Source organism: Calonectris borealis, chromosome 4 (assembly GCF_964195595.1).
Source record: "Calonectris borealis chromosome 4, bCalBor7.hap1.2, whole genome shotgun sequence".
Lineage (NCBI taxonomy): Eukaryota > Metazoa > Chordata > Aves > Procellariiformes > Procellariidae > Calonectris > Calonectris borealis.
The window spans coordinates 72329403-72341451 of record NC_134315.1 but is presented as its reverse complement, the minus strand read 5'-3'; the positions used below and the strand labels follow the sequence as shown (position 1 = coordinate 72341451).

Here is a 12049-nt window from a genome sequence, read left to right as displayed (position 1 = left end):
AACGTAAATAGGGGAAAAATACAGAAGGTAAATCAGAAGATTTATATGAAAGTTCATTCTGTTTTTGTACAAATGAATGCCACAACAGCTTTGACCTCTTTTCAGCTCAGCCCTAGTCAATATAACTTGTCCCAGGCATCTCTTACCTGCCCTCAGGTTTCATCCATCAGCCATCCGTTTTCTCTGGCAAGGAGAGATAGGTCTGTCTCTCTGGCATCCTCCTTTAGGAGGACTTTAAGCCTGTCGGTGCCTCTTCCAGTCACCGTGACTTGAAATTCACGGGGACAAAACTCTGCCCATTCTTTCCTACAGGCAATGGCTCTGTCAGAGTATTGCCCTGATCCTCAATTTAGTCTGTCTCCCTACTGTTAACTTACTTTTTTCCTCCAGCCTCCTAAAATAACCCAGCTTTTGCAACTGCCCTCAGGAAATGAGGCTTTTTTTTTTTGTTTGAGATGTGCTTACCTCTCCAGGGAGTTGAAATAATTATCCCCCATGGAGGCAGGAGCACAGAAATACGCACAACACTGGCAGCACCGATACGTTCAGTTTTGGGGCCTATTTCTTTTATACGGCCCATTGTAGCTCAATATAAAAGACTTTATAGTTTGCAAGCTTCCAGTAGCTTACATTTGTCACAAACACCGGTTTCTGGGTGGGCTCTCAAAAACCACCTGTTTTTCCCCAGACTTTGTTCTCACCAAATTCAACAGCCTCCCTGGGTACGACGAGAGCAGGAACCAAGCGGGGCGGGGCGGGGGCCGCCTCTCCGCAGGGACCGATGGCTTTCCCGGGCACGTTGCTGCCGCTGATGCTCTGCAGCCCCCATTTCCTCCCTCCAGCCGGGGACAAACCACTCCAGCCAAATTTCTCCACAGTGTCAGCACCTGAAAGGCTGGAAGCACTCGGGAGGAGAGACGTGACTATGGGAGCGACATCCCAAAATTGCAGCAGCACAACTCTCCGGCTGCAGCGCCCGCTCATCCCCTGCGGCCGGTGGCCGAGAGCTCAGCGCTAGTTCACAGAGCATTGCTCTTGTGCTCTGCTTCCACCCATAATGCTTTATTCCCTCTCTCACACACACTCATACACCCACACCTATCCACATTTATTAGAGCGAAAAGGTTTTATATAAGTCTGGAGGATTGGGTTTTGTTTTTAAAATGTTTGCAGTAGTACTTCTGAAGCATCCCTATCATCTGGCAAAAACGGGAATTTAATGCAAACCCATATTTCAGTCACTCTCCCAACACTGCTGCTTCCCCTACAGAAATTGTTTTATTGAATTTGATTTTTTTGAAATGAATTTGGTATTCATGAAAGAGCTCAGATTAATAGCTTGGAAAGCGATGGCCAGATTTCCACGCAGAACCCAGGTAGCAAAACTGATTTCAGACCCACTGCAACGACTGCTTGAAGAAGCTCAGTTTTTAAAGGGGTTCAGCTGGGGTTTTGGTTCTAATCCACAGAGAAATATTTCACCCATGTGCACAAAGTCATGGAAGGCAGTGTTCCCACTGACACCCAGACTTCTTCCCAGGCTCATTTTAAAGGCTTGGTGCCCGCTTTGGGCTCTGTCGGGTAGCAGGCTCCGCATTTGGTGCCTTTGGGAGGCGGCGTAATGACAGACAGTGACCAATAACGTGGTCAGTGATTCAAACAACCGAACCAACATCAAAAAGCTGATTTATTACCTGACAGATTCAATCCCCTCTTTCATCAGTTTAGTTAGAAAGAAAGGAAACAGTTGTATTTTAAGAGCAACGTCGAAAAATATGGTACAGATGAAATATGAAATAGAAAACAACTTCTTTCTTTGAGTATTGGAAAAGACTACCCAAAACCTTAGCCTAGTGGTTACATCCTCCAAAGGACTTCAAAGTTTGCAGCAGCATTTGTATCTATCCAAGAGCTGTGTTCCCAAGACCCGATATGCACAGCCACTTTGATATGTGTAAACACAGGTGCAGATTTGCATCAATCAAAAAAAGATAATCTGTGTTATGTTTTTCCAGTAGCTCCCTTTTATTATCTTTTTCATTTCCATCTAGCTTTGTTCCAAGTTCAAAATAACAAGCCTCGGCTTCGTGCACAGTTGTGGTGTTTGGCAGACCGGGGGCTGGTGTGATACCTTACCAATAAAGATGTTCCGTGCGTAAGGAAAGGAGGGTCCATCTTATTTTGTCTCATTTATATTGGGGAAAAATAGATTCTGAAGTACTGTAGATTTATTACAGAGAGCTTGAAAGAACCTCCTAATTATTATTCACTGCTTTATAGATCATTGTTAAAAGTGTTAATTTCAATTATCTAAATGTTTTTCTGGCTTGTATGTCATTTGCAATAAAATTACTAGGACCAGATTTACTGGTGTACACCATTTGCTGTGTGCAATTCCAACCTCAGGTTTACGACTGCTTTGTGTTGCTGGAGTGGTGCACTGAGCTTTCTAATGATTCTGGCTTATTGCCTTTTCCCCACACATTCTATATCAATTTATTATTCCATGGTGGATGGTTATATGCTTTCTGCAATTTACTTTAGAAATAGTATTAAAAATGAAGTTGACATGCATTAAATAATAACACTTTATTGATTTCCTTAAACTTGCAAAACAGAAATGCACCTCTGCATCGCTAGCCCTAAACCATACATACATACATATATATGTATATACAGAAAACCACATGTATAATATAAGAGAAAGCCAGATGAAAGCCATACAAGTTGAACATAAATACATCTCAAATGACATCTTGAAAAATTGTGAGAAAAAAAAAAACCCATTGTACTGCACCAGTCTGTGTTTTGTATGCGGGCACATTCATAACATGAATGAAATACAATTTCTCCACGAGCACAGCTTCCAAATGAGCCACGCGGTTACAATGGCTACACAAACGGCTCTCCAACAAGCCCGGGAAGGGGAGACGGCCACATGCTGCTCCCCTCGCCCCCTCTGCCCAGGGAAGTTGTTGGGTTTCAGCCCGTATTTCAAGCACAGAGTTTTGGTGCAGACATCCATCGTCAAGAGCCAAACAGCAACAAATCAAACCCGAATCTGCAGGACTAGGTTGTTTCTGATACTTGATTAGACAGGTTTTTTCTAAAGCAGGAATAAAGGGAGAGTTTGGGTGACCACCTAACCTTTTGACTAACGTATAATGATTTAATTTCTAAAAGTCACAACTCGTAAGTGAGCGCAGAGACTAGGTATTTTATTACCCACATGTGTCTGCTTCAGATAAAGGCTTTATATATCCATTTTGGAAAGGGTTTTGAAAACAATTTTCATTTAAAATATGGGTAGAGGAATAAAAATGGGTCAAGGTGTATTCAACACAAGAGATAATTATTAGCATGAGCTACAGCCTGAAGCATTTTCGAGTACACGTGCCGCTAGATAAATATGACTCTGGTGCAGCACTGTACGCTATCTTCTAAGCTAGCGTGCTTTTCATCATCCAGATGCCTTTGTATGATCTAAAGTAGGGCTGCATGAGACTTGCAGTCAAACGCAGTGCTGTCAGAAAGGTATGATCAATCATCTCTGCCAGGCTGACAGTATAGGATCTGATTGATCCTGCCTCTGACTCATATATTTATTATAAAATCAAAGGTAGCTAGAGTTTAGCATCAGTACAAAGCACTGGAGTTTTGTTCAATAGTGAGCTATTGCATGTGGAACAAGCATCAAATCTCCTGGCATTTAATGATTCATTTTAAATATATCTGGCACATGAATTAGCAAACAGAGCTGTGAAATACTAACAGCAGCCAAAAGTAATTTATGAATATTGAATTGCACTGTGCAGTATGTCAAGTGAAAATACAGCAAGAACTCCCTTAAAAGCTTCTTTGCCTGTCCCAGCTTTCTGGTAATAAGAATACCTGAGAGAACTGCGCTGAACGTAATACTCCAAATAAAAAAAAAAAAAATTAAGAAAGAACAAAAGAGAACAAACCCAGAAAACCTGAATTGGCCCCCTAGAAATGGATAACAGATACTTTTTTAATGAAGCTGTTGGTAATTGAAAATATGCAAGCAATTAAGTATACATAGATGGTTAATCATAAAATTCACGGCTGTGCAGATAGTCTTTCAGTTTGTCCAAATCTATCGATATCCCCACAGAATTTTCATAACCTCTAGCAGGACTTGTCATGTGTCCAAATTTTCTAATGCAAGTTGGCCGTGTCAGGACCTCTAATGGGGTGTTGAGTGTAAGTGCAAGGATTCTATTAAAACACTGCAGAGGATTCTATTAAAACTACCTTAGAGGAGCTGAGTATTTGACGTGATAAGCTTTAAGATCCTCCGGTTGCAATCTGCAAACAAAACTACATGAGCCTGTAAGGGAGGAGCTGCTTGGAAAGGCTTTAGATGTTTATGTGACCATAACTCGTGATCATGTTACTTTTTAAAAGTAGTGTTACAGCCTGGAAAACTGGTTTTCTATGACATGACAGTTTTCAGATGAAGAAAAATATGAGGCTTAAAAAAATCGAAAGTGGATTGGCAAGAATAGCACCCAGCTTAAAATTAAATACAGATGTCTCAGAAAGCTGGCTTGCAGAGGAGACACTGAAAGGAAATGCTTTCAGTGAAAAGTTATTTGTAACCTTCAGTCAGGGTGAATGTAGGAGAAAGCACTGGGGAAATAGTAAGAATCATCATCTGCCTAGGAGCTCTTATTCATACCTCTAAGACTTTCCTCATTTTCTTCCAGAAATTTTGCCAAGTGTGGCAGAACGCGCACATATACACAGTCTAAAACACCTCAGGCTTTGCACACGCTGTGTCACAAGCCCTTCTGAAAGCCCCCGTCCACTTTAAGCCAGAGATCCTGCCTTGATACTTTTAAACAGCTTAATATGTACCATGAAAGCTCAAGTTCTCGTGAAGACTTACTGATTCATCTGTACAAGTCTGTCTACTATGTTATGCATATTAATTGATTAGTATCCTTAGAAATCAGCTGGATGTCATAATTAAGACAAGCCAGCATTGCTAGCAGCAAATTATACACGTACTTTAGATCCAATTACACTGTAATGACTGAGTGGCAAAGAGATACTGGCAGCTAAAACTGCATCAAATGGCTTTCTTGAGGCAGAGCCAAGAGTACGGGGTAAAATCGGAAAACTGCCCCGTAACATTTCAACATCTCACAACAAACAGGGAGGGGAAAAAACAACTCTACCAAAATTCCTAGGCAGCAATTTTATAAAACATCGTAAGCACAAGTCCGGGTGGCGATGCAAAAGCTAGCTACTTTATAAAAGCCAGGGCTCCGGCTCCCCTGGAGCAGCACAAGCTCTGGGCTCAGCAAGGCGCCTGCCTGCAGCCGCGGGCCCTTCCTAACAGCCAAAGCGCCGACTGCAGACGGTGAGTGCACCCAAAAGGAAGGGATGGTATTTCCCTTTCGAAGGAGATCTAGCTGAATTCCTGGGAGGAGAAAAAGGCCTGCAGAAAAGCTTAGCAGTGGGAAAGTTTTGTAGCTTGCGTTGTGAGAAGAGAATGAGCTACAGAAGCATAAAACTGACTGTAGCCACAGCGCTTTTATAACTATGTTAGATCATCATCAATATGATATTTAGAAAATACCAAAGCTTTGGTTTAGATCACAACACTGTAGACATTCCTGTTACAGAGAATGTAAAGAGGATCTAAACTCTCTCTTGATAAAGTCAAGCCTTTGTTGAAAAAGGTGTTTTATCTATTTGGGTCTTTGCACTTCAAGGAAAAAATTATTTCAAAAGTTCCTTTGAATAAAAAGGAAACAAGAAAGCAAATGTAAACAGAATTGGTGTCTCAATTGTAGACATGCTCCCCAGCAGTTCCCTGGCAAAAAGACAATAACAGAAATCAAATTAAACATGGACTAACACGCAAGAAAAATATATAGGCTTCTGAAGGCAAGCAGGAAAGTCAGCATCAGTTTGCTGCGTCTCAACGAGTCACCAGTGTTTAAGGCAAGGAGACTTTCCCGAGTCACTCCAGACTCATCACCACAGAGAATTGGATAAAAGAGTGCCGGGGGGACGTCCGAGGGGAAAAAAAAACACAACTGCCATCTTCTGCAGACAAGAGTTCCTATCTGGGCACAGGGATATCTCAACTCTGCCATCTCCCTTTGGCATCACCGGCCTTCCCTGGGGACCGATCCTGCCAGGGGGGAGAGCCAGGCTGAGGGGGAATCCACAGCACCTTTGGCGGGATACAAGCTGGCATGGGCACAAGTCTGCTTTCTTAGGATGGTTGTCCTCACTGCTGTTACGAGGCTTGCACAAAGCCACCTTCACAGACTACATCGAGAGTGTGAGTTTAAGAGAGCAAGCCAGTTCAAATGTCCGAAGGGCCAGGGATGTTCCTGAACTGGCGTTTGTTACTGGCCTTATCCGCGCCAGCGGCCGTACGGACACTGCAGTCGCTGCAGAAAAGACCCCAGTCTTAGGATGCAGCCCTGTAACCAGAGGGGTTATCACACGTTGTCCTGCACGTCCCCCTGACCACTTCTTCCTGGGTTCAAAATGCTGGATGTTGTCATTCACATCCTTCCCAGACATAAATACACTTTTTGCACTGGATTTCAGTGTGTTCCCTGCTACAGGCTCTGCTATACGAGCCATCTGTGCTCTGCTGGTCATTAAACACGATGCTTGATAGGCATGTTGGAAAAATGACATATCTACTTCCTCCTGAAGAAAGATCAACACCCATTTTTCTAAGATTAAAATCTGTCTGGATCCTAATATATGTCTAATGTTTGAACCAAAAATTCTGGAGGTACTGAACGTTATGGAAAGTCCTTTTCATCTTGTTGCATCAACACAATTAGCTACCTACCTTGTGAATATAGGTAACTTCTATGTTTTTCTGTAGAATAATGTTTGAAAAATATTCTTAAATTGAAGGCTGATTTTCCTCTGAAAATCAAAAAGCAGGAGCATACACATTCCTCCAAAGAGTTATATTTATATGTACATAGTCAAAGGCAGATGAACAAGCAACGTTTTTTGGTTTGGCTTTTAATTAAATTTTAAAATTTCCAATTTTAATTCAAATTAGAAAATCTGGAAAATGTAGTCAAAAGAAACCTCCATTGCAATTTGAACAGAAAATAAGTAATTCTTAGGGGATAACTGTGATCCTCAGTATCAATCAGTTTAGAATATAAGGGGTTTTAGTAATTTTACTATACCAGCTGCAGTAACTTAGGGTTCATTTCACTCCCACTCAGCTACCTAACATGTTAAGCACGCCTAAACTAGTCATCCCATCTCCTCCTTCAAGAAAAACAGAGCTAGGAGCAATTCCAGAGATCAGTTCATCTCACCTACCTTAAATACCTGTCTTAGCACGGGATGCATCACATCCTGGGGCAGCTTAGTTTTCTCGGGCTTGTCTTTCTCTAAGCCAGCTTGGCCCTTAGTTTATGATGTCAGATGCATATTTACATCAAATTAGATTAAATGCCTTTGTTACTGTACACTAGCATTAAAAGACAACTTTTGAAATACACAACTGAGAGTAAAAATAAGCAACAATTTCTGTATAAAGTGAAAAACATACCAACAATTAAAAAATGTGGCATAAAAGTTATGACAGTTGCTTCATTTTGAATGGCTTTTCCAAAAGTACTTAAAAGTTTTCTCGTAGAAGTATAACTTGAACATGTTATGGCAATATATACCGATACATATATACACACGCCGCTACGAGACACTAGATGTTTAGCTGCTGAAGCCGCAGCTCTGAGCTACCTACCTCTCTCCGCTGCAGAGAGGCTCCACAGCCAGCCCCTAAACCACTGTGATTGATGGCGCAGTATTTTAAGGCAGACCAAAATCGATGCAGGTTAACTTAAAACACTACATGGCAAACTGCTGCAGCCTGGGAGCTGATTGACAAGGCAAGGAGCTGGGGACAGGCTAAAGCATCTTTGCCCCTCGGCCACAGCCGAAGGCCCCAGTGTGCCGAGGAAGGTGCTGCCCGTCGGCGGCGTGTCGGCACTACTGCTTCGCAAACCCCATGCCGTCGTGACAAAAAGCACTCCTAAAACTTTGCGGCTGCCAGGTCACGTCAAAGACCTCAGCGTGTTTTGTCTTGTACCAAAAATGTCCACGTACAACGATGCAAAAAGGGCACAATACCTATGAAAAGCTCTATAGGGTGGATCTGGAAGTATTGCACACGACATACACAATGCAGGTTTTATCAGCCCACAGGCAACCTCGTTTAAAAACTGAGATTCTCTCTCACCCGCTTTGATTCCTGTGTATAAAGGAGATTATCTGCCATAGCAGAAACAAGTCGTGAAAACCCTAGGACCCGACAAGGAATGTATCGCTGACATAGGGAAGGAAGAGGGGACCCTCCGGCTCCCATCCGACAGCCCCTTGAAAGCCATGGCAGGCTCCCGGGCTGGGAGGGGAGGGCAGGGACAGACCTGCAGCACGTGGCACCAGGGAAAAGGTCGGCCACGCTGTGCTCGTGCAGAGCTGGGAGCAGGCTTCAGAAATCAAAATGTGCCCCTCTGATAAAATTATGCCTTAGGCCACATTAGCAGTCCAGATCAGGAGGCGCGAAGATAGGTCAGCACTTCGGAGGCTTCAGATGCTGAACTGTTTCTCTCAGAGGTGCTGTACTAAACCTTGTCAGTATTCGCTACTCACGTAAAATATTCACTTCTGTTGCCTTTGGTGACACTTCTGCCTATACCCCAGAAGAGCAACAAATTCAAAGAAGAAAGACAGCAGCACCCACCTAAACAAAAAGAAAGAAATGTTTTGACAGGGTCCAGCTGATAAAAAGGTGCAAAGGGCAAGGAAAAAAAAAAAAAGAAAAAGAAAAAAAATTAAGGCTCACTGAAGTTCTTCACAGAAGTAGTCTCATTGGCCTGACCACCTCAGGCCCCAATAAGAAAAATTATATATAAAATTTATCCTTTATTCTAGAAGAATTTCCTTTATGTCTCTGAAGACAATACTTTTTTAAAAGTCTTTAAAAGTAACTCGATGCTTTACAGAAAAATTTGTAACCTGTTTTTCCTCTATTTGTGAGGATATGCTTCACTTCCACGTGTAATAAAAGTCCTTAATACTGACTTTTATAACACATTGGAAACCCAATTACAATATTTTGTATTGTGATTGAGTGTGCTAAAGAAACTAAACCTGAAATTAGAATCCCTGTGCATTTTTTAAAAAATAGTTTTTTATTTTGCAGGTAATTTTTGTTTTCTTCCTAAAACATACAACTTCACAATCAATGAGTCACAGGATTTCCCTTGGGACAAATTAACCCCTTACATGAAATAAACCTAGTAAAACGTGGTCATTGAATCAGGCTTCAGAAACATTTCTAAACTTTAAAGTCGACGACGGGAAAATAAAGCAACATTCAGTTATATTTACAGAGCCCATTTATTTCTACAAGTTAACACTGCCTACATTTAAACTTTCAAGTAATGTGGCACAATAGGAGTGAATACGTGGAATGAAACAGTTGGTGTCGAAAACCTGGCATCCGCACTCCCAGTGTTCAGGAGGTTTTGCTTTGGACTAGCTCCGGTGGGATCCCGCGCGCGCGGCGGCCCTTAGCGGAGGAGCGTGTTCGGTGCGCGCTCCTGGAGGGCCCCAGGCAGCTTATCTTTATCCCAGAGAAATGCGGTTTGTGTGCTCTGAAGATGCTCCACGATGGCACAGGCCAAACCCTGGTGAATTGGGATGGCAGGAGATGGCCTCAAAAGCAGAATTCTGACCCAAATGTCAATAGTAATTAAACACGTGCACTGTCAACATAAAAATCTCTCTCAAAATGTTTGCCTGAAAAAGTTTCAAATAACACTTTGTTATTGTAAACAGAAAACATTTAAAGAAAAAATTGTTTGCAAAATGTTTTCCGTGTCTTAAATTACTGCTCTTCTACATAATCAGTTACTCCCATTTCCCTACTTCTATGAAATTCCATCGTAGAAATACAAGAAAGAAAAATGTGTATAAATTTTAAGACATTTTACTGTACACCCTTAAAATGGTAGATATTCTGAATATATACAACATATATACAATACACAGTCTCCCTTTACTGTAGTGGTCTGGCTACTAGTTGTGCTTTTCTCCCAATTTAGGAAGTTTAATGCTGCTTAGTTCCACAAAAGTTTTCATGAAACATATGACTTGCTGATAGCAAACAGCTCAAAAAGTAGTGCATTCAAAATTTAAGCATTATATTCTTAACAGAGTGATAACAAACCTTAATCTTAAGGCTGAGTAGTCTTCCACTAACAATATAAAACTGAATTTCTAAGCATTAAAAAATTTCTTTATCTACAACTATCTTAAAAAAAGGGCAAAGCTTCAGCTCATGTTTGAGCCAAATCTCAGCTCAAACATCATTCTGAAGATGAATTTCGTTTGATTTTATCAGTTTTGATGGCCTTTCTCTGTTTCAGCTGAGATAAAACAGGGAAGAAGACATTGGCAGAGCACCTTTTCCTTGGTGCTTCAAAGCCCTGTTACCTGGAGTGTGCTTGAATGAAAAGCGCCACAGATTAGGCGCTTATCCTACCCAAATCGACAAATCTGTCGTAGCTTGCCTTATACCTTATTCATAAAACGGTATTGCATTCATTGCCATGTCTATACAGTATTCCCACCAGCGACTATTCATTTCTACCCACCGACAATGATATAAAACTTTAAAATTAGGTTTGCCGGACTGATAACTGCAGGTTCATGTGCTTCCAGATAGAAAATATTCATACAGCAAATGAGGTCGCATTCAAATGTTTTGACTCATTTGAAGGTGATTACTCAGTTGCTCTATTTCCTATACACATGTACACAGAGAAACCTTGCTAAAAACAGTAATCGCTTCCAGACTGGTAGAAACTTTAACATGTATGAAATTACTGCCCTCCGGGCTAAAATATTCCTGCCCCACTGGCAGAGTTATTAATTCTCAGATGTTCCTATCGGCTATAGTATAACAACTCCGGAATGAAGAAACCTTGAACTTGCCACCACAAAGGTGTGGAAACCGCTGTGCTTCTCCATCAGTGTGCTGGTGCTCCCAGCGAGCCAAAAGAAGTCAAATCGGGCTGCCAACCCGAGCGACGGGAAGAGCATTAGTAGTGAAACTCAGCAGCTTTATCTCACCCTTTCTCTGGTGAGAGTTGGGTTCTTCAGGGACAGCAAGCAGGATACATTCTTCACAGTACACCTATTACTTACACATCGCTTAAACCTATTTTCAGTGACAATGCAACCAAAATCCTAGTTTGACGAATCTACGGTTTGTTAAAATATGATACTGTAACAAAAGAAATAGTGAAGAGATGAGTTCCCTCATAGCACAAGTTCTTGCTTTCTACAGATAAACCAACCACATCAAAAAAAAATTTTGCAACATCGTAAAATACAGTTCTGGTAACTGACTTGCTCGGTATCCATCCCAGCTGTCACTTGTTCCTCCAGTTTGCAGAACATTAGGTAGGGGGAGAAATCTCCCTACCCTCTCCCTCAGGTTGAAATGAAACACCAAGCCAAAAGCTGTACATGAAGATCATGATTTCTGGTCTTCCTCTGATGGGACGACTTCCAGGAGGATTTGCAATGTTACAGTTACCCTGTCTGCAAAGACAAAAGCATACGCATGGGAAATTTTGGTGGGGATGGAGAAGGCAGAAGCAGCCAGGAAAATTATCTTAGCTGCTATACAGCCTACTTGCACACATGGTTCACAGCGGTCATATATACCAGGTGCATATATCATTTAAACGTCTGATGCAAATTTTTTTTCTTTTTACCTATGTTTTCTTTGCCTCTGATCCAAGGCTATGCATATACAATAATAATGGAAGGGTATGGAGGTATAAACTTGTTCAATAAAGGTCTGCATGCATTTAAAGGCTATCTTAAAGCATGACTACTCTGCACACCTGCTTAGTTTTAACAAAGTTGCAATGTTGAAATAAAAGTCTGGAAGAGTTCAACCAAGTTAATTCAGCTGTGCCAAGATCTGCCTAAGCAAAAAAGAAAA

General features: G+C 41.6%; 1 protein-coding gene across 1 annotated transcript in view; it reads right to left on the bottom strand.

Moving 5' to 3' along the window:
- Window positions 1–9418: 9418 nt before the first annotated feature.
- SLC7A11 (solute carrier family 7 member 11) overlaps window positions 9419–12049 on the bottom strand; it is a 60089-nt gene continuing 57458 nt past the window's right edge. Inside the window, exon 12 of the mRNA XM_075150139.1 lies at window positions 9419–11640. Within this exon, the coding sequence (XP_075006240.1) occupies window positions 11573–11640 (68 nt within the window). The 3' untranslated portion in view covers window positions 9419–11572. The remainder of the gene's footprint in view (window positions 11641–12049) is intronic.